The sequence below is a fragment of the Amblyomma americanum genome, chromosome 5, assembly GCF_052857255.1.
Source record: "Amblyomma americanum isolate KBUSLIRL-KWMA chromosome 5, ASM5285725v1, whole genome shotgun sequence".
Lineage (NCBI taxonomy): Eukaryota > Metazoa > Arthropoda > Arachnida > Ixodida > Ixodidae > Amblyomma > Amblyomma americanum.
Window position 1 is genome coordinate 199,958,777 of NC_135501.1, and position 21,891 is coordinate 199,980,667.

A 21,891-nucleotide genomic window follows, 5' to 3' on the forward strand; every position below is an offset into this window, starting at 1 on the left:
CATCTCATTGCAATTACGCAGCTAGCTGCGGTGTGCTTTCAAGTAAATTATCACCAAGTAAATTCACGCACCATCCAGCCCCGGAAATGGGGCCAGCGAAGTGGGAGGAGAAGGGACGCCTGTAACAGGATGTTTTCATGCCCTGGTACGGTTCAACTGGTGTATCGCGTCCCGTCATGTAGTCTGCGCTGATTGGTAGCCCACTACGCAGCCCGCTTCTGTGATTAGACACCTTTAGCGTACCGTGCACCGTGTTACCGTTACCGAAGTGCCGGGAGCCCGCCCACCGCCGGTGAACGCGCGCCCATTCGTCCCGATGCGGCAGGCGCACGCGCAGCTGCCTGGTACCTGGCGCCATCTGGCGCCGTCAAGGCGATTTGCGCAAGCGCATTGGCTGCGTGCGGGCTTCCGGTACTCCTGTAGCGGTAACAGTAACACGGTACACGGTATGCTAAAGGTGTCTAATGCGAAAATACCGCTTCGCTCAACACGCCTGTCGTGTGGGCGCATTAAACTAACGGTGCAGCGTCCCCAGCTGTGCCCGGTCGGACTGAATTAAGAGAGCGTGCGCGCCGCCGCCGCCGCCCTCAAAGCGGCAGCGCGTATTCTCAGTCATCCACAGCTCGCCGCCAGGGGAGGAGCGCGGCGCTGCTGTCACGCGACTTAACTTGGGCCTAAGTTTCCCATTCCTGCGCAACAAAATGACATGCGAATTGCGGAGTTGGCGATATGCCGTACATGGTCATACGTGCATGACGCGAGCCAACAGACACTGAAACCAAGCAGCATAGGGGATTTACAAAAATAATTTGTAATGTTCATCAATGGGAGATTAACAAGGCAATTAGTTTACAGATAATTGGTTAGAAAGCTGAAGAAAAACAACCACACGCCGCCGGCGGGATTCGAACCCAGGCGTGAAATTCGGAGGTCGTGGGTTCGCATTCCACCGGCGGGATTATCTTTAAAGTAATTACCCTATTATTATTATACTCATCAACACCACAATCTAAAAAAAACAGATCCCCTATGCTCCTTGGTTTCAGTGACTGTTGGCTTCCGTCATGTATGTCATAACGAGTCCCTCTTTTCCCGAATACCGTTGTGTGATCAATGATCATACGTGTTCATGCGTTGTCATACTAACAGCAGGCGCAGGGTGGGAGCGGCATATAGTGCGTAGTAAGTACAGACGAGTGGCTCTACCATTGCAGTATAGTTGTAGAACTGTACAGTGGTATAGTCGTAGTAGCGTGCTGTAATGAAGCAGTACTGTAGCACGGTGGCTCCGTTGTCAGAGCGTTCGCCTACTGATCCGGAGTACACGGGTTCGAACCCGACCGCGGCGGCCGCGTTTCGATGGAGGCGAAACGCAAAGGCGCCCGTGTGCTGTGCGATGTCAGTGCACGTTAAAGGTCCCCACGTGGCCGAAATTATCCCGGAGCCCTCCACTATGGCACCTCTTTTTTCCTTTCTTCTTTGACTTCCTCCTTTATCCCTTCCCTTACAGCGTGGTTCAGGTTTTCGCCGATATATGAGACAGATAATGCGCAATTTCCTTTCCCCAAAAACAAAAAAACAACAATTTAGTACTGTAGGAATTGCGTACGGTGTAACAAAGAGTGCAAACCTGAACCCAGTCTCGTATAAATGTAGCAAGGGTAAGATAACATGTCCATGTGAAAAGCCGTCATGGCGTTGCAGATATGTTATAAAGCGAGGGAAGGGTCACACTTACGCACGTGTGAGCCAACCTGTCGAGTGTGACAAATACGTTCGCCGATAAGCTCGCTTGGCAATCTCTTCCGTCCATTCGATACCGCTGTCGTCCTTACCGGTGCCATCGGTTTGCGAGTACCCGTCGCGGGCGGGGCACCGGTGGTCACCCTCGCACACGCCGAGATTGCGTGGAGTGGCTGCGGCTCAAATTGGTCTTAGGACTCTGCAACTGTTCTCCGCAGTTGGACTTGAGCTGCTGGCCGGGTTTTTCCCCGGCGACAAAGGGCCGCGCAATAGCTACCGATCCTGTCAAGAACGTAGGGGTAACTTCAGCTTGAACGTCCCACGACCGCCAGCGCTACAGTGAGTATTCCAGCCTCCTCTTTTCTCGTTGCATATGTATACCTTGAGGTTGTCAGAAATATCTTGTAATGAGAACTCCGCAGGAGAGATGTAGTGAAACGATCTATAGCAACACTGTTTGCTAACATTTATAACATTAACATTGCTATTATTACAATAAACCTTATCTCGCTCTCAACATTATACACACTGTGCGAAAGTGTTAGGGCATTATAGTTGTTTTTAGCATGCACATACCCAGCAATTGCGGACAAAAGCATTTCTGAGCGGAAAACCTTTAATGAACGCAAATTTTTCATATATTGTAATCAATATATCCGCAGATCACTCTATGCCACTCTCGCATTTTTTTTTTCTATTCACGTTTTCGGTATCGTCACATGGGAGTCTTAAATATTCGATGCGACCGCTGTAAACACTTTAAAAGAAACATTATGCTACATATCAGAATAAAGGACCATTACGCTCGATATTTCCATAACAGCGTCTTGCAATTTTCCAATTTTCAAAAAATTTGCCCGAGAAAGCTGAACTTGCTGTGGCAAGAGTTAGCAACTTCTTTTGCATCGTCCTCGTCATGACTCTGCCTACACGCTAGTGAGGTTGATAATAATAATTGGTGTTTTGGGGAAAGGAAATGGCGCAGTATCTGTCTCATATATCGTTGGACACCTGAACCGCGCCGCATGGAAATGGGGAAAGGAGTGAGTAAAAGAAGAAAGGAAGAAATAGGTGCCGTAGTGGAGGGCTCCGGTATAATTTCGACCACCTGGGGATCTTTAACGTGCACTGACATCGCACAGCACACGGGCGCCTTAGCGTTTTTCCTTCATAAAAACGCAGCCGCCGCGGTCGGGTTCGAACCCGGGAACTCCGGATCAGTAGCCGAGCGCTCTAACCACTGAGCCACCGCGGCGGGAGCGAGGTTGCGCCAAAACCGTTTTCAATGTGATTGATTTACGCCATTGTAGTTGTTTTTCAACTTTTTATTACAGTGGTCTCGTGTTTCTCTGATGAGTGCGAGAGACTTTGGCGAATCCTGAGGGAATGGAATGCGCCAATGTATAAAGTCACTGAATACTTAATATATATGTTCTCTGAATGAAGAGGCGCACAGTATCGATCATGGCTAGTTTTAGAATTTTTGGTGGACGCTGGTCTTCAAAGGGCAATGGCAGTTAATTGCCGACATGTTCAATGTAAGGCAAACCTCACCTCTTCCATAACGCCGCCATCAGCACCCTTGCATGCCCTTGTTCTATTGGACGATCAGACACAGAGATGATAGTTGAAGGTTATGCTAAGAGGTGTTCACAACCGAGCTAAGGCGCCGTCTGTGCCGTCTTCTACTTTCTACGGTATTTACGTTAAGTGTAGCCTAACTTTGAGTATGTTCATCAGCACCGCACTCAGGTTGATAAAGTACCGTATACGTGACATGCGGAGGCCGTGGGTTCGGATCCCACTGGAGGCATGTGGTTGTTGTTCTTTTGCTTTCTTCTAAATTATATCGTGTCGAAAAGAATCAGTTAGTGAATTTGCTCTCTTCAACCAAAGTCTTAAAAAGCAGCATTCCCCTATGTCTGCCCCGGCTTAAAAAAACCATTGGCTTCCTTGTAACCTTATTCTACTCGAGGATGATAAAGATGAATTTATGAAAAATGTACGTTATGCGCATATACCGTTCTACCCTTTCTATTTATTTGTGATACAAGCGAATCAAAGCAAGAAAAAAAACATGTGACCGGAACCCCACCACTGAGTAATGCATTTGTAATTTATTAGATAAAAATAACACCTCTGATGGGCTCTTGTCGCCTGTCTTGTCCTTTGTCTCATTTTCAATATCTCGCCTCAGATAATGAAAATTATCATGGAACAAATTTACGCCTTGCTTTAAATGAGATGGCTACATGGATAGGCTACTCAGTGTGTGCAAGCGGAGAATAGGCTGCAGTAGTGACGTCTAAGCAACCCAACCATCACTACACAGTCAGAGCCAAACCAGTTGGTATTTGCACTTCTCGTATGCAACAAGCGCAGATGCAGTTCCACCAGCACACTGCTCTGAAATTATCAGCGTTTAGACCATCAAAGGTTGATAAGGTTCAAAGAACCTACGTTATTACTGCGATTATAGGTACATTACGTTTTTTGAGCCCTGTGGTTGAGGAGGCCGTAAGTAATTATACACTGTAGCCACATTTATTTGGTTATTTTTCGTACCTGCAGTACACTGTTGCAACCCGCAATGCAATATAGTAAAATACCAGTTGAACGAAAGTCACATGAACGAACTGTTTAGCTAAATGAAATGAAGTGGAATCCCTCCCCCCCCCCTCTCCCCGAAACTTCATTGTATGTAATGCAAAGGCGTTTCAGTTGAACGAATTTCAGCACACTGTAACAGCAACATGCTGAGAATTTCGCACACAAATTTGATTTGTTTCACGTGTAATATTCCGGGACAAAAAAATTTGAGTCTTGAAAAATTGTCAAATACCGGTATGGAGATATTGAAGGTAATGTTTCATTATTATGATGTGTAACAAAAGCTTTCTTTTAAAACTGTTTCCATCGATCGCATCGAGCAGTTAAGACTGCCGTAGAAAACCAATGGGGAACGCTTTTGACGATAGCAAGAACGCTAATAGCAATAATAATAATAATAATAATAATAATAATAATAATAATAATAATAATAATAATAATAATAATAATAATAATAATAATAATAATAATAATAAGACTGCCATCGGGTGGTGGGCGGATATATTGATTGTTATACTGAAATCTTACATTCCATGAAAAAAAATTGCGTTTATAAACTGTTTCCCGCTAAAAAACGCTTTTTTTTCCAGAATTGCTGGGTTTGTGGGCGTAAGGAGATGGCATCTAGCAAGTTTCAGCGGAAGGCGCTGAGTCGGAAATTATCTAATGTTTTTGGATGTTGTTTTGAAGCCACTCGGAATTTCCATCCCCCTCAAGTGACGTCAAGGTGTACTTGCCCCAATTATTATGACGTCACCGAACACAGCGAACCGAGTGCTTGCCGGTGGCGCCAACGTCATCAGGAATTTGTTAGTCCCGGTGCACTCTTGAGCTGGCCCAGACTAAGACCGAAAGTGTCGATACAAAATCATTTGTAATTAATCATTAAAGCTGCGTACTGGTGTTTTCATGTCAATTTCATGATTAATAGACCCGTAGGCATCTGTCGAGAGAGAAAAAAAAGAACATCTAAATACGGCATACATGCAGCTATTGTCGTCCTCGAAACATCGAGAATTGCAGCTCTGAAGCTTGGAAGAACCAGCGCACAAAACGTCAGGACTTGCAACTTTTTTTTATTTTCGAACGAAGACGATAAACCTTTTATGCGGTTCTATCAGGGACGCGTGATAACGAGAGCCCGAAAAGTGATTCGCTTTTGATACAAAATCTTTCAAGTAGCGCTACCAAAACTGAAAGCGACCGGCACTAAAGAATTCAAAGGGCCGCAGCGCACGCCAGATCGAAACGCCATAAGCAATGATATAAAAGACAGGAACTAAAGCTGAAGCAAGCAGCAACAGAAAGCTGCATATTTTGCCTTGATTACCAGATCGTGACTGTTTGCCGTTCCTTATCTCTTCCATTTTTAATCCCCTCATTCCCTTCCCCAGTGCAGGGTAGCCAACCGGAAGCCTTTCTGGTTAGCATTTCTGCCTTCCCCCCCGCCTCTTTTTATCTGTATTGACGTTAGAACAAATAAAGCAATAAAACTAGCCGCAAGCTGCGTGAAAAGCAACAAGCAACTCACCAAAAAAGCTAGAAACACGAAGTAAAGCTAAAGAAGAAACCACACAAAACTGAGGCTAAAGCCTTAAAAGAACGAAGTTGGAAACCGTTTCATAAGCAAGCAGTGAACAGGAAGCTAGCAACGTGATATAAAACAAAAAACGAAGTATAACTTTGTTAAAGCATGCATTATAAAAAAAAAACGAAATGCAGTGTCGAACGCCAAAAATACCAAAGCAAAGGGCTGAAAACCCTAGTTGAAAAAGATGGAGACGAAAAAAGATTACTAAAGAAACCAAGGTACTTGGAAAATAGGCTCAGAGAAGCAGCATCTACCTTCAAAGCAGTGCAAAAATAAGGAATTGCGTGAGTGACAGGGGTTCGAACCCGACCGCGGCGGCTGCATTTTTGTGGAGGCAAAACGCTAAGGCGCCCGTGTGCTGTGCGATGTCAGTGCACGTTAAAGATCCCCAGGTTGTCGAAATTATTCCGGAGCCATCCACTACGGCACCTCTTCTTCCTTTCTTCTTTCACTCCCTCCTTTATCCCTTCCCTTACGGCGCGGTTCAGGTGTCCAATGATATATGAGACAGATACTGCGCCATTTCCTTTCCCCCCAAACCAATTATTATTATTATTATTATTATTATTATTATTATTATTATTATTATTATTATTATTATTATTATTATTATTATTATTATTATTATTATGACTGACAGGATATGTGTATCCTCTTTGACGAGAGAATTTAAGGGGCGTCTTTGCACTCATCCTTCACCCCTGCTGCGTATCTTGGCACCTTCGATAATTTTCTTTTGTCAGCTGGTTCTTGCTTTTTTGCTATTATCTCAGTACTCGCGAATTCAGGCGAACACCGGAGTGCTATCGAACTGCGCCAATCTCTGCGATGATTGCATAAATGGCGGCAACCCTGTTTATTTATAGGTGGTGGTTTTCCGGTCTTGACATATCATAATTAAACTTATACTGTATGTTTTCCCCTTGTTCGTGATTATATACGGCAAGTTTGGCAGCCACGCGGCGTTTAATTCCTGCGCGAATAGTTTTGAATTTTGCCGTTTCTGTGGCCTCGGTTCAGATGGTTTCTACGGGCAACACTGCATTTGCGACGTCACGAACATTACGCGCACTTTAATGCCCGCTCCCAGCTTCACTAACAAAACTTGGAAGCTTATATTAAGGCCTTCTCAGAGATATAATGTGAATGAGTCATCGTTTTCACTCGCTACTTCCGGCATTCAGTGCTCATAGGAGCGTGTTTCTAGTAATCTTTGTGACGTCATCGCTGCTTCAAGCGAAGCACTGTCCAAGGCCGCAGACTAAGTTTTAGCTTTGGTTTGCTATCTTCACCATTTTAAAATAATTCCATTCGCTATTGGTAAAAGCCGTTTGGTGAAATGAGGGGACTTTAAGGAGTGTGATGCGACTAGTGTGATGCGACTAACAGCTCAACATGCTCGAAACCCCCTCCCCCCCCCCCCCCCTTCTCGGGTTGCTCTTTCAACTTTAAATTTAGACATCAAGCTGTACGGCTGAAGTGCAGTAAGGCCAGAATGAAACGCGAACAATGTCAGTGAACAAAACAAAAAAAATATATTATCTGCGTACGTTTAGCTGCGGTGTACTACTAGCCTGATTCATATGTTTCTGGGTTGCAGCGTTACTAGCTTGAATTTTTCAATATTTTTTTTTGCAAAAGGTTTAAGAAGTTCAGCACATATTTCTAAAGAGCAGACGCCTGATGTGCTCTGTTATTCCAATAATCCAAAGTTCTTGCTGCAAAGCACATCACAAAGTAAATGCCGAAATACTGCATATTTAATATGCCTTCTTTAAGGTTTGTCTTTTTTTTGGAAAAGAAATTCGTCTGAAGTGTGCCATTATCGTTGGACACGACAACCTCGTCGTGAGTCGATTCAAGCGAAATAATTTTACAACCTGAGGTTCTTTACCGACCCGCCGCGGTGGCTCAGTGGTTAAGGCGCTCGGCTACTGATCCGGAGTTCCCGGGTTCGAACCCGACCGCGGCGGCTGCGTTTCGATGGAGGCGAAACGGTAAGGAGCCAGTGTGCTGTGCGATGCCAGTGACGTTAAAGATCCCCAGGTGGCAGAAATTATTCCGGAGCCCTCCACTAGGGCACGTCTTTCTTCCTTTCTTCTTTCATTCCCTCCTTTATCCCTTCCCTTACTGCGCGGTTCAGGTGTCCGCCGATATCTGAGACAGATACTGCGCCATTTCCTTTCCCAAATAATAATAATAATAATAATAATAATAATAATAATAATAATAATAATAATAATAATAATAATAATAATATAATAATAATAATAATTGGTTTTTGGGGAAAGTGAATGGCGCAGTAAGTGTCTCATATATCGTTGAACACCTGAACCGCGCCGTAGGAGAACGTATAAAGGAGGGAGTGAAAGAAGAAAGAGCTGCCGTAGCGGAGGGCTCCGAAATAATTTCGACCACCTGGGGATCTTTAACGTCACTGGCATCGCACAGCACACGGGCACCTTAGCATTTCGCGCCCATCGAAACGCTGCTCCGCGGGCGAGTTCGAACCCGGGAACTCCGGATCAGTAGCCGAGCACGCTAACCACTGAGCCACCTCGGCGGGTTTTCACCCCAAACCGATTTCCAATTTCCAATTTTCAATGGGGCACTGCGTAGGCTGGATTGACATCAGCACCGCAGAGCTTTGATCACTGAGTCGGACGCAATGCTTCACGATGTGTCGGCGGCGGCTGGTGATAGCGGGTGGCGTGCAGCCACTCTAGCGTAGTCTCCTCCTCCTCCCTTGTCAGCCCAAGCCACGCGCTTGAAAGTAGGCTTCAGCTTGCGGATGGCGGCACATTCGTTCCTTGCGGGGACAGCGGGAAAGCACTCCCGTTTATAAGTACGTCATATTAGAGCGAAAGCTCTACTCCTCCGGTACAAAGATGGAGGTCATGTGGGTATGAAATTTGACCTTCAAACCAGGAGGAGCGCAGGCTTGGCTCTGAAGTCATGCCACGTGACTCGCCACGCCTCGCCACAGCTGCGCGCGTTGAGTCGACGGCTCTTGCCCGTCTCGCAACTATCGATTCAGCTGACTCACTGCGCCTCGCCACAGCTGCGTATGCGGTGCCGACGGCGCTCCCGAAACTGCCGGAAATCGCGTGACGCGCCGTTCGCTATATAAAAGCGTGTGGAGTGTGATCTTTATCTTTATCTGTAGATGCGAATGTCCGGACCCCGTAGAGTATCTGTTACGGGTCCAATTGGACTTATTTTTGGAAATGTGGCGGAGAGTTTGAAGGATGCTTCACTCCCGCCACCGGTTGGCCCGGTATTGCACTGCACTGCCTCCGGGATTGGCCTGGGTCTTTATACCGCGCGTCTTTACTATCCTGTCTTTCTATCCCATCTTACAACTCTCCTACTATCTGCACGTAATAGCGATTGTGGCTCGGCTTGAGCTAGTGAGCAGGCCTGTGCACTTGCATTTTCTTTCTTCCTGCAACAACAGACAGACAGACTTTTGGACCCAAGATATTAAATTTATTTTTGAAAATATGGAGGAGCATTTGAAGCACTCCGGCACGTGTTGGCCCGGTATTGCACTGACTCCGGGATCGACCCGGGGCATATTAGGGCGCGCGCCCCTTTCCTTACCTTTCCTCTCCTATCCTTTGACTCTCCTACTTTCAGCACGTGGCAGCGGATGTGGCTAAGCTTGAGCCAGTGGGCAGGCCCGTGCACTTTCCTTTTCATTCTTCCTGACAGCAATAGCAGTAGAAGTAGCTTACCTTAACAGAGCTTTCGCTCGTCTTATCAGGTTCAGCCGGGTTGAACCGCAGCGTTTTTTTTTTTTTGCAGTATTGCTTCTTCAAGACAGGGCAGAAATTGAGAAGGGTGGTGAGCTTTGTCTAATATAACAGTTTGGACAAGGAAACTCCTTACTAAATTGTTCGCGCATGACCTCGTAAGTTCGTTGCAGAAAATAGTCTGAACTATATTTCGTTGCACTACCTTCGAATGGGCCAAATCAAACGAAAGAAATGGCTTATTGTCTCTTGGGTCAAAAGTCCAGAAAATCTGATTACACGTCAAATGCAGTCCGAGTTTCAGGAATCTCAGGAAACAATTGTTTAGCCATGCATGGGTTCAAACTAAATGCGGCAAGCACTGTAAAATAGCTAAGGCTTATGAAACTTCCAGTTTGTAATGTTGCTCGTGCCAATACAGGACCACCAAGAAATGATTAACAAACGTAATAATTCTTTAATAATAATAATAATTGTTTTTTTGGGGAAAGGAAATGGCGCAGTATCTGTCTCATATATCGTTGGACACCTGAACCGCGCCGTAAGGGAATGGATAAAGGAGGGAGTGAAAGAATATAAGAAGAGGTGCCGTAGTGGAGGGCTCCGGAATAATTTCGACCACCTGGGGATCTTTAACGTGCACTGACATCGCACAGTGCACGTTAAAGATCCCCAGGTGGTCGAAATTATTCCGGAGCCCTCCACTACGGCAATCCTTTAATAAGAATCATTTCAAGATGACTTAACTGATTTGTCATGTCTAGCTAAGCATAGGCCACTCAATACCTAGGCTGTGCGATACCCCATGTTAATGCCTTGATTTTCTAGAAACAAGTGGTCACTTCAATGGCACAAGTCCATTTCAAGTAGGCCGATAAAAGTTCTAAAAACTATCCAGTAGGAATGCTTTTTGAAAAAAAAAGGTCGAACCATAATTCTCAATTCAATTCTTTATGCGTCTTGATAAATCCTCATGCGGAATGGAGCATGGTATAAAGTCGGTACGTTAACTGAAAATTTGAAGTTTCTTATAGGTTTGTTCTTCAGGAAATCAACTTCTCACACAGTTCTGACTAAATCAGGGCCTTGTAGAGCTTTTAATATTTTTTTTATACTGCAGGAAATTTCCGCCACATACGATGTTGACAGCCTAGCTTGTAAGTTTCTGCTGTAAATGCTTCTCATTTTGGTATCACCAATTTAATAAATGACTTCGTGTAAAAAGCGTTTCTCTTTTTTTCTCCTCATTACCCTCGTCACATGGATTTGTTAAAACCGTATAATAACAATAATAACAAGTCCAGCGTTCTTTGACATCACATTTAATTGTGAGGCAACTGAAGAATATTGCAAGCTAGTGTTATGAACATGGCTTCGGATACGTAACCAAAATCTTGCTTTTAAAGTTTGCCTTGCGCTCTTACCGTAAAGAACCGAAGGGGTGCATTTTTGGCAATAAATTGCAGACATGTCCAGCAATTTCTGACAAAATTTTTGAAACTTTGAAAACTGTAAGATACTTTTATGGTAATATTGAAGGTAAGTGTCCATTCTTCTCATATGTAGCAGTATCTTTCTTTTAAAGTGTTTCCATCGGTCGCATCGAACAGTTAAGACTCATAGAAAACCAATGGGGAACGCTTGTGACGACAGCAAAAACTTGAATAGAAAAAAATAGAACACCGCCGTCGGGTGACTTGCGGGTATACTGATTGTTGTGGTGAAATTTTACATTATATGAAAACTTGCGTTCATAAACGGTTTTCCGCTCAAAACTGCTTTTAAGACGATAGCCTTTTATGGCTCATCCTCGCGGTGACCGTCCGTCCGTTACATCGCCACCTAGCACTTGACCTTGTGATGTCACGTGATCTAAAGGCCTAAGATCACCGAGAGATCTATAATTTCGCGGCATCTATAATAAGCGCGGAAAATTGAAATCAGTGCAATGAGTCGCAGACGGTTTTCGCCTTCCCTCAGTTAAGAGATATCTAAGAGCCTCCTACGAATTTTTTGTGTAGAATTGCTGGGTATGGTAACGTCAAAATATTCCAGGATATTTCTGGCTGTGAGTGAGGTGAGGCCTTTGCCAAACTTGGCGATGGCGTACTTGGAATCGCTAACGATGGCTGTATCGTCCGCAAATGCAATGACTGCTGCAGTTGCGGCTTCTTCCGCGGTTTCCGCATTTCTGGTGAATATGGTAGCGGCCATGAGTGAACTGGCCGGGTCAGAGTCTTGAGGATGGGATGCCGCGCGGATGGCGAGTCTGTGGGGGTTGTCTTGGTAGCTGGCTGCATCGACGTAGATTATTCCAAGCAATTTTATTTTTATTTGAAACGCCTCTCGAGTACATATAGCACATGGGGGCTACTTTCTTCGAAGAAAGTTCATGCTGAGTGCGCTAAGGAGCTGTATCAATGTTCTTCACAACTGTCGAGGTTGCAACCTTACTTGTCCGCAGTCCATGGACACACTTGAACGACGTCGTGCATTGTGTGCAACAATACACCACACTGCACCGGCGATCAACAAAGAGACTTCTTTCGACAAAGCTTCGAGGCCTCTGAGCCCTCTCAAGTGTCGCGCTCCACTTGACGAACACAGCCGCTCCGTTCCTGAGTGCACGCACTTTGAGCCTGCAAGCTAGTTGCGCGCTTTTGTCTTAGAGGACACGACACCTGCTCTCGCGCAGTCGCTACACTACTCATACGGCGCGACGTTGCTCAGATAACGTGCATCTACAATCTCGAGTCAACAACAGTCTACGTGTCCAGGTCTGTGATAACACCCCCCCCTCCCCCGAAGAATAATGCATTCCAGGCGGTACAGCTTGTCGGGCAAGCCGTCTTTTTAATAGCGTGTTTGGAACCAATAACCGCGTCGGAGAACATCCCGCGGTTACTACCCTTTCCTGACTACATGTAAGGACAATTGAAAGATCGTGTCCCAACCCATGCCTACATGTGAGGACAGGTTGGCTCTATATCACCTGCGCAAAACAAACGCTAATTCAGGTCGTGGCAGGTCATCGTATTCAGAGTGCTATCAATGATATCCAGCACTAGCACTGTGCCCACTAGGTGGTAATCGTTTGCATTAGAAATGGGTCACTTGCTAAATTCAGTTCAGTTCAATTCGATTTATTGTTGAATGACCCCCTTAGTGGTATGAGATAAGAGGTGATTTTAAGAGACAAAAAATGACTGGCAGTTCAGCATTGTTAAGCACGAATTATTGTGCGAAGGCACAATTTCTCTTGTTGGACACCGCCGCCACGTACCTAATAATAATAATTGGTTTTTGGGGAAAGGAAATGACGCAGTATCTGTCTCGCATATCGGCGGACACCCGAACCGCGCCGTATGGGAAGGTTGATAAAGGTGAGACGGAGAGAAGAAAGGAAGAAATAGGTGCCGTAGTGGAGGGCTCCGGAATAATTTCGACCACCTGGGGATCTTTAACGTGCACTGACAACGCACAGCACACGGGCGCCTTAGCGCTGCGCCTCCATCGAAACGCAGCCAGTTACACTTTCTACTCGGAAGCTTCACACACACTGACACACATCGCTGAAACCCGGGGAATGCGCTAGAAATGCTTTCGTACTAAAATGAGTACAATGGTTGCGACGTTATTTGAACATTTAATACTATCTATTACTGCTTTAAAAAATTGCCTGTGGTTAAACCTGGCTGAACCTAGCAAGACGAGCGCAAGCTCTGTTAAGGTCACGAAGGTAAGAACACGCCACACGTCACGTCACGCAATTTCCGGCAGTTGCGAGAGCGCCGGCGGCTCCGCATTCGCAGCTGAGGCGAGGCGCAGCAAGTCACGTGATTCGGTAGTTGCGAGGCGAGCGGGCGCCGTCGGCTCAACGCGCGCAACTGTGGCGAGGCATGACGTCAGAGCCAAGCCTTCGCTCCTCCTGGTTTGAAGGTCAAATTTCACAGCCACATGACCTTCAGCTTTGGACGGGAGGAGTAGAGCTTTCGCTCTATAAGGTTTATTGGGAAAGTGATAGCAGCAATGCTGTGGGATAGGCCGTTCCGATCTAATGCTGCGCGGGTGAAGAAAGAAGCGGCGTACGCTGTCGTACGTGCGCAGTGTCGGGCAGCTTGAAGAACATGGCCGGTACGATGATACATGCGAGCCGGTGGCGTGATGTTACGTCGCGCTTCTGCTACATTCCGGCACAGGCCATCACATTCGGGAACCGATAAGTGAGATGGTTATATGGTTGGTGGGAGTCCGGAAATCGGTCACCTCATACACCACTTAATCGCGCCACACCTTCCTGTTTCCGCTAGTTGTTGCTGGCGTCATAAAAATGACGTCAGTGCTGACCCTCACACCTCAACTGCTTTCAACCTGATTGAGATTGTCATCCTTGCAAGCACTTGAACCTGGGCCGCCCTGGTGGCTCAGTGGTTGTGGCGCTCGGCTACTAGCCCGAAAGACGCGGGCTCGATCCCGGCCGCGGCGGTCGAATTTCGATGGAGGCGAAATTCTAGAGGCCCGTGTACTTTGCGATGTCAGTGCCCGTTAAAGAACCCTAGGTGGTCGAAATTTCCGGAACACTTGACTACGGCGTCCTTCATAGCCTGAGTCGCTTTGGGACGTTAAACCCCCATAAATCAAAATCAAATCAAATCAAACACTTGAACCGCACTGAGTACTAGTGTGAGAAAGAATAAAACGCCCATGGAGTGGTTGCATGCCTAACGCGGGTTTGTGCGTAACAGGTTCATGGCGTAAAAGGGTGTACTTCAATGTCGGCTGAGCTCGCCTGTAGTAACAATAGCTGCTATCTTGACCGCAGATAATGTGCCGTATCGATAAGGTGCCGGATGAGGAGAAACGAAAGACCCCGTTTCTAAGTGCTGCTGCCCTTGCACAATTTCTCCAGCATAAAACAAAAAAATGCATTACCGCGGATATTGAATCCTTGGAGTGCATCGTGCTCTGGAGTATGTGTGCAACGCGCATCCGGGTACGAGAACGATACATGAGTCAATGCCGCCGCAACGTCGGGGAGTCAGCCCGCACATTCCCGGACATCAGCTGCGTAGACGAGTTATCTCATCGGCGTGTGAAATATATGTCGTGTAGTTATTGGTCTACAAATGTGACAGGACCGCAGTAGTGTGCGGCACAGTGCTGAGACCTGAGACGCGACTCTTAAGACCGCTTTGAACGTAAGTACGCCCCCTGATTTACCCTCTTGCTTTTTCTACACCCGCCGCGGTGGCTCGGTGGTTAGGGCGCTCGACTACTGATCCGGAGTTCCCGGGTTCGAACCCGACCGCGGCGGCTGCGTTTTTATGGAGGCAAAACGCTAAGGCACCCGTGTGCTGTGCGATGTCAGTGCACGTTAAAGATCCTCAGGTGGTCGAAAATATTCCGGAGCCCTCCACTACGGTACCTCTTTCTTCATTACCTGCTTCACTCACTCCTTTATTCCTTACCTTACGGCGCGGTTCAGGTGTCCAACGATATATGGGAGAGATGCTGCGCCATTTCCTTTTCCCCCAAAACCAATTATTATTATTATTATTATTATTATTATCATTATTATTATTATTATTATTATTATTATTATTATTATTATTATTATTATTATTATTATTATTATTATTATTATTATTATTATTATTATGCTTTTTCTACATGCGAATTTGTGTACGAGCTATATGCTAAATTCATCGTTTCTAGCCAACTTACTGATGCTTCACAACGCTCTCTCACACACACAACTACACACTACGCATAAAAGCGCAGGACACTCATTAGACTTGTAAGGAAGGGGTGGGGTTTTGGTCTCTCAGGAGATGCCCTCGACTCAGCGTGGCAAGCTCAGCCAGAAATCAGCCACTCAGTGAGAAAGGGGAGTGGTCTTCTGGTGCCCAACGTTCACCGGTCGCAAGCCAGAAAATGGGCCGGAGTCGGAGGTCCACAAACGAAAACAAGTTTTATGTAGCAGAGAGACAATACAGAGGAATTTCTGAGGCCGTGCACATGGAAGCAGTGGGCTCATGAGGCCGCGAGAGCATCTCGTTGACTTCAGAAGTGTGCCGTCGACCTTAGTCGACCGAACAATAGAGCTCATTAGCCTCTCGTCAGGGGGATGGTTGCGTCAGTGCTGTAGATTTTCTTCCTTGGCCTGTCGAGCAGACCAGGAACGCGCAGGTGCGGACATAAGTAAACGGATGACGCTATTCCGTTCAACGTGCAATCATCCTTTCCCAGTCAGAAATCAAGAAGCACTGTTTTTCCATGAAAATGCACACAAGCGTTCACTGCCAGCATGCACATACCAAAGGTACGAATTTCAATAGAGCAACATGTAAAAAGTATATTAGAAGGCAACTGCGTGTTTCGTTTGTTTCAGTCCACACATGCACGTAACAGCCTGCCGCCTTCGCATACTCGCGGCGCCATGTGGAATAATTAAAGGAAAATAATTGAAGGGAAACCTTTTCATGAAACAAGCTTTGTCCTCTGAAGTTTTCGAACATTCAATAATCAACGGCAGCATCATAACGTCAAATAGGAATATAATTTCATAATTTTCTTTACAATAAAGTTAGTTCTGTTTCTCAAAAGGTATACAACAATCTATAAGGGCAATATAACGTCAAATATGAAATGCGCTAGTGTTACTATTCGCAGAGTTTTGTGGCGTAACCGACCATGCAGCAGGCAGTCGTGTGCAGGCAGGCTTTGATGTTTCTGCAACATAAGTACTTTCGACTCGGTCGGGTTTGACATGAAACTAAAGGCGCGGGCGCAGCGTTTTGCTGTAACTGAGAAATAGGTGTTCCTTGCAGCTTCCAGAGCTAATGGCTAATACGCTCTGCCTCGTATGTGGTGCATCGTCACAATACTCTGCGGTCACGTGGTTAGCGCGCTGCAGATGCCACCACCGTTACGCTCACTTTCCAATGACGTCACGCTCAATCTATTCACAGCGATTCAAACGAACCTGCTGGGCATCAAATGTTTGAAACGGAAAATTGTAACGTGTCCTTCAATGCCACTTGTACTGCTGTAATTAAGAGAAAGCAAAGAGTGCAACGTTCCCAGACCCCTAATCTCGTACACGTCGCCTTTCTCTTTTACAGGACCTGATGATCCTGCCTACTTGAGACGGCAGTTTCCTAAAGCGTCTTGCCAGTAGCCTCAAGTTCAAGTTCTTCGAGGCGACGACTGGGCCTCAAATATCTCGAGGAGCCGTCCACTTAACCAAACATCGGCGCCCTATTTCTTCGCTCTGTTCGGTATTTTGCCATTCATAAGCCTATGAATTTGTTTCTCACGGATAACAACATGCATCCATTGGCAATTCAGACCATCTTCTTCCTTATGAAAGTCCTGGCGGTCATCTACGACGTCATCACACTACCAATCTACGCCGTCTTCCAGAAGCCCTGGCTCCATTGGAAACGAAAGCGCACTTGCTTCGCCAAGCCTATCATCGAGGGTGACCCATCTTCCGCGTACCTCAACTTGAGGAGCGCCGAATTTGAAGCCATTAAGGGTTGCCAGACCCTGGACGACGTGGCCCGCGCCGCGATCCGCCAGCATGCGAAGCGTCCCGCCCTGGGTACTCGACCCTTGCTGGGATGCACGGAAGAGAAGCAGCCCAACGGCAAGGTCTTCAAGAAGCTCATCTTAGGCGACTACGAGTGGACCACGTACGAAGAGGTGGACCGCAAGATTGACGTCACGGCCCGCGGTCTGTTGGCCGTAGGCGCGAGACCTCGGAAACTCTTGGCCATCTTCGCAGAGACGCGGGCCGAGTGGATGCTCACGGCGCAGGCCTGCTTCCGGACCAACGTCCCCTTGGTGACGTTGTACGCCACGCTGAACAACGACGCCGTAGTGAGCGCCGTCAACGAGACGGAAGTGACGCATCTGGTCACCTCGGCGGACCTGCTTCCGAGGCTCCTGAGTATCGTGGACAAGATGCCGTCGCTGACGCATGTTGTGTACATGGAGAGCGCCAACTCCAAGCTGCCAGCGCTGTCGCCACAAAACCTAGAGGTCAGTACTGCGAAAAAGAATGAAGGATTAAGGCGGGCAGGGGAACTAAGAGCTTACGAAGGTTTTTAATGCAAAAGCATTACTAGGCTATGTCGGCGAAAAGGAGACCGCAAAAGGTGTCCGCACCCGCCGCGGTGGCTTAGTGGTTAGGTCGCTCGGCTACTGATCCGGAGTACCCGGGTTCGAACCCGACCGTGGCGGCCGCATTTCGATGGAGGCGAAACGCAAAGGCACCCGTGTGCTCTGCGATGTCTGTGCGTTAAATATTCCCAGGTGGTCTAAACTATTCCGGAGCCCTCCACTACGGCACATCTCTCTTCCTTTCTTCTCTTAGTCCCCCCTTTATCCCTGCCGTTACGGCCCGGTTCAGGCGTCCGCCGAGATGCGAGACAGACACTGCGCCATTTCCTCTCCCCAACAACTAATTTTCAAAATGTGTCCGCAAAATGTGGTACCCACCGTGGTGGCTCAGTGGTTAGGGCGCTCGGCTACTGATTCGGAGCTCCCGGGTTCGAACCCGACCGCGGCGGCTGCGTTTTTATTGAGGCAAAACACTAAGGCGCCCGTGTGCTGTGCGATGTCAGTGCACGTTAAAGATCCCCAGGTGGTCGAAGTTATTCCGGAGCCCTCCACTACGGTACCTCTTTATTCCTTTCTTCTTTCACTCTCTCCTTTATCCCTTCTCTTAAGGCGCGGTTCAGGTGTCCAACGATATATGAGGCAGATACTGCGCCATTTCCTTACCCCAAAAACCAATTATTATTATTATTATGTCCGCCAAATGTGGAAGCAAAATGTAAAAGATGTCGAGATCTGAGAGCTACTGCGCCCTTTCCTTTCGTCAAAAACGTTTCCTTTCCTCAAAACACATGCTTTCGCATTCCTCCACGTAAGCAGACTTAAGTGCACTCAGAATTGTTTACTGCGCAATTTTTGTGATTACCCTCTCAGCTATTTGGAAAGAATCATATACTTAATCACACTGCACTTTTATGTTCGAAGTGTTTCAAAAGTTTATGTTCAGAACTGTTCAAAAGTTAACTTTAATCGTTTATCTTTAATGCTGCTATCGGAACCTAATCCACGAACTCGTGCTGAACAGCCGCAGCAGGAAAGCTCCCCTAAAAAGGTCACTTTTCTTATATAAATCATGCAGGCTGAACGAGAACAGCGGTCTTCTTAGAGTATGTCGAGCCTGAAGTGGTTTGGAAGTGATGAAATTGGTCTCAACTGATAGTGATTATGCCACAGTTGGCCAGGAATGTAGACCTCATGTAAGGTTACTGTTGCTTTACAGAAACATTCTAACATCGATGTTTGCCATAGTTCTGCGCATGGCTGGTCATAAAAATGCTGTACGTTTTAGTAAATGGCAAATTCCCAGTAGCGACATATTTTCGATCACTTAAGGAAAGATGGTGGCTCTGCGGAGGGTGACGGCACAAACCGACGCTTAGGCGTTAAACAATCAGCAAGGAAGTGTTCAAGAAAGGAAGATTAGAATAATTGCTGCAGCGTACATTACCGATGCCTCGGCGCCTTGCCTATAAATTCACTGGCTATAGGTGAAGGCCCGTCGTGATCACGGTCTACTCTTGACAGCATGCAGATTCTACGACTTTTGGTGAACCGAACCATGCGTGTGTTGCGGCTGAGCAATCAATATGTATATACATTAGGCTGAGCCTCTTCCGCTGGCTGCTCGTTTTTATCAAACCGTAACTTGCGCATTGTAGGCGCCTGCAGTAATAAAGAACAAGACTTAAACTATATTACAGCTGTAGGTTGAATGTTTAGGGGAGTTCCCCAAGGTGGACTAAATTCGTACTAAGGGAGTAATTACTCACTGGCATTCACACAGGAGACCCATACATCGTCAGTTAGTAGAGCGACTCCTCCGCTGAAGCTGTGATCCCGGGTTCCAACCACGGACCAGGATGAATTTTATTTTTACCTACGAAGTTTCTGTGGAAGCTGCATAGCTTTCCTTTGTAGCCGTATGGCTGCGCTTTGGTGGATGCCAATGAGTAATTACTCCTTTCTCATTACAGCTGCAGATCTGGCCCCCCAAAAAATTAAAGGAAGCACCTGGGCTACACACGACGTAAACTAGTGGCTTGAAGAAAACAGTTGGGGGTTATTGTGTCTGTCTGAGCTTGAAAGCCACTCGAATGCAAAAGATCCATCTAAAGATGTAGTACATGCAGCACTAGTTACAACAAAGTTGAAAATCCCGCGTATTTCTTTTGTCGCCACAAACTTTTTTTTTTACTCTGCTGCAGGTCATCCCGTTCTCTGGTCTTGAAAAGCGCGCAGAAGATTACCTGCTTCCCTTGGAAAGCCCGCCAACCCCGGACGATGTGGCCATTGTGATGTTCACGAGCGGATCAACAGGAGTGCCCAAGGGCGTCGTGCAAACACACCGGAGCCTCATAGCAGGCATGAACAGCTTCGGCGCCTTGTCGCCGAGCTACAACGCGTGCACTTTCGAGGACACCTACGTCGCCTACCTGCCCCTGGCTCACATGTTCGAACTCATGACCGAACTAATGTTCTTCGGCGTCGGTGCGCGAATAAGCTACTCGTCCCCTCTGACTTTAACCGACAACTCCACTGCCTTGGTCCGGGGCTGCCCAGGTGACGTGACCCTGGCCCGGCCAACCTACATGGACTGCGTACCACTAGTAGGAGACCGTCTTCGCAAGGGTATCTGCGATGCCGCTGCCTCTGCGGGACCTTTCTTCAAGGCGTTCTTCGACTACGCCGTTCGATACAAGACCTTCTGGCTGGACCTCGGCTTCGACACCCCTCTCCTGAACCGGGTAGTCTTCAAGAAAACTCGCCAACTCCTCGGAGGCAGCGTGAAAATCATAGGGTGTGGCTCGGCACCGCTGTCCAGACAAACTCGTCGATTTATGCGAGCCTGTTTCTGCTGCTACGTCCCCGAAGGGTACGGCCTTACCGAGACAGGAGCCGGGGGAACTCTTATGGACGTCGACGACGTGAGCGAGGAACGCGTGGGAGCCCCACTTCCAGGGTGCTACGTCCGGGTCGTCGACTGGCCAGAAGGCGACTACAGAACGTCGGACAAACCAAACCCACGTGGAGAAATCGTCATTGGCGGACCGTGCCTGGCGCGAGGCTACTTCAAGAACGAGGAGCTGACGCGAGAGTCATTTCGTGAGGAAGGTGGCTTGCGCTGGTTCTACACGGGAGACATTGGCGAGATCTTCCCCGACGGCACGCTCAAGATCATCGACCGCAAGAAGGACCTCGTCAAGCTCCAGCACGGTGAATACGTGTCCCTCGGCCGCGTTGAGGCAGTGCTGAAGACGTGTTCGCTCGTGGACAACGTGTTCGCCTACGGCAGCTCGTTGCACACGTACCTCGTGGCGGTGGTTGTGCCGAACCGCGACCAACTCCTCAAGATCGCTTGGGAAGTCGGCAGAGAACAGGCGACCGCCACGCTGAAAGAACTGTGCCAAGACGCCGAAGTGGCGAAGGTTGCTGTGGATAGGATCCTGGCGTACGCGCGTGCTAGCGACTTGCAAAAGACTGAAGTGCCGCACAAGCTGAAGCTTACTGCCGAGGAGTGGTTGCCGGACACAGGACTGGTCACGGCAACCTTCAAGCTGTGCAGGAAGCCATTGCAGAGTTTCTATCAGCGCGACATCGACGCCCTCTACGGGTCGGGGGAGGGTAGCAGAATGTGACTAATGTGACTGACTGAGGAAAGCTTTAAGGCCGCGGACTGTGTATCATGTAGGAAGTGTCCAACGGAACATTATGTGTAGAGCATTTACAAGTTTCAAGAAATAAACGGCTAAAGAACAACGAAAAATATCGTGATGTATCTGCACACATTTAAAATTTCCACTTGAGGCTCTTACACCCTGCTTAGCGTTTGAAACGACCGAAAAGAAACAAAAGCCTTTGTTGTTTACATGCCATAGCCTCATGGAGCCTCAGTTACATTTATCATGTCCTTGCCTATGTGGAGATATTTTTTTCTGACCGAGACTGTGAACTAAATGAAACATTTTGTGCGGCAATAACAGCTATGAAGTTGAGCGTGTGACGGAATCCCGTCTGGCCTCCCGGGAGCGTACATTTGAAAAAATTAGAGACGCCGACCAGTGAAAAAAG

The 21,891-nt window shown here is 47.3% G+C and overlaps 1 protein-coding gene across 2 annotated transcripts; it reads left to right on the forward strand.

Moving 5' to 3' along the window:
- The first annotated feature begins 1,842 nt into the window (after window positions 1-1,842).
- Window positions 1,843-21,586, forward strand: LOC144133401 (long-chain-fatty-acid--CoA ligase 4-like). 2 transcript variants are annotated; one of them, XM_077666483.1, is made up of 3 exons: window positions 1,843-2,082; window positions 16,824-17,745; window positions 20,028-21,586. In XM_077666483.1, the coding sequence occupies exons 2-3, from the start codon at window positions 17,002-17,004 to the stop codon at window positions 21,456-21,458; spliced, it is 2,175 nt and encodes a 724-aa protein (XP_077522609.1). In that variant the 5' UTR covers window positions 1,843-2,082; window positions 16,824-17,001; the 3' UTR covers window positions 21,459-21,586. The 2 variants fall into 2 exon arrangements, with proteins under 2 accessions (XP_077522609.1, XP_077522610.1); XM_077666484.1 differs by lacking the exon at window positions 1,843-2,082 and adding an exon at window positions 14,730-14,897.
- The last annotated feature ends 305 nt before the right edge of the window (window positions 21,587-21,891 follow it).

Bases quoted from the DNA above. Each gene is read 5' to 3' on its own strand.
- LOC144133401 (XM_077666483.1), top strand. From the start codon at position 17,002: ATGAATTTGTTTCTCACGGATAACAACATGCATCCATTGGCAATTCAG. The intron at 17,746-20,027 runs GTCAGTACTGCG...ACTCTGCTGCAG, and splicing joins TGTCGCCACAAAACCTAGAG to GTCATCCCGTTCTCTGGTCT.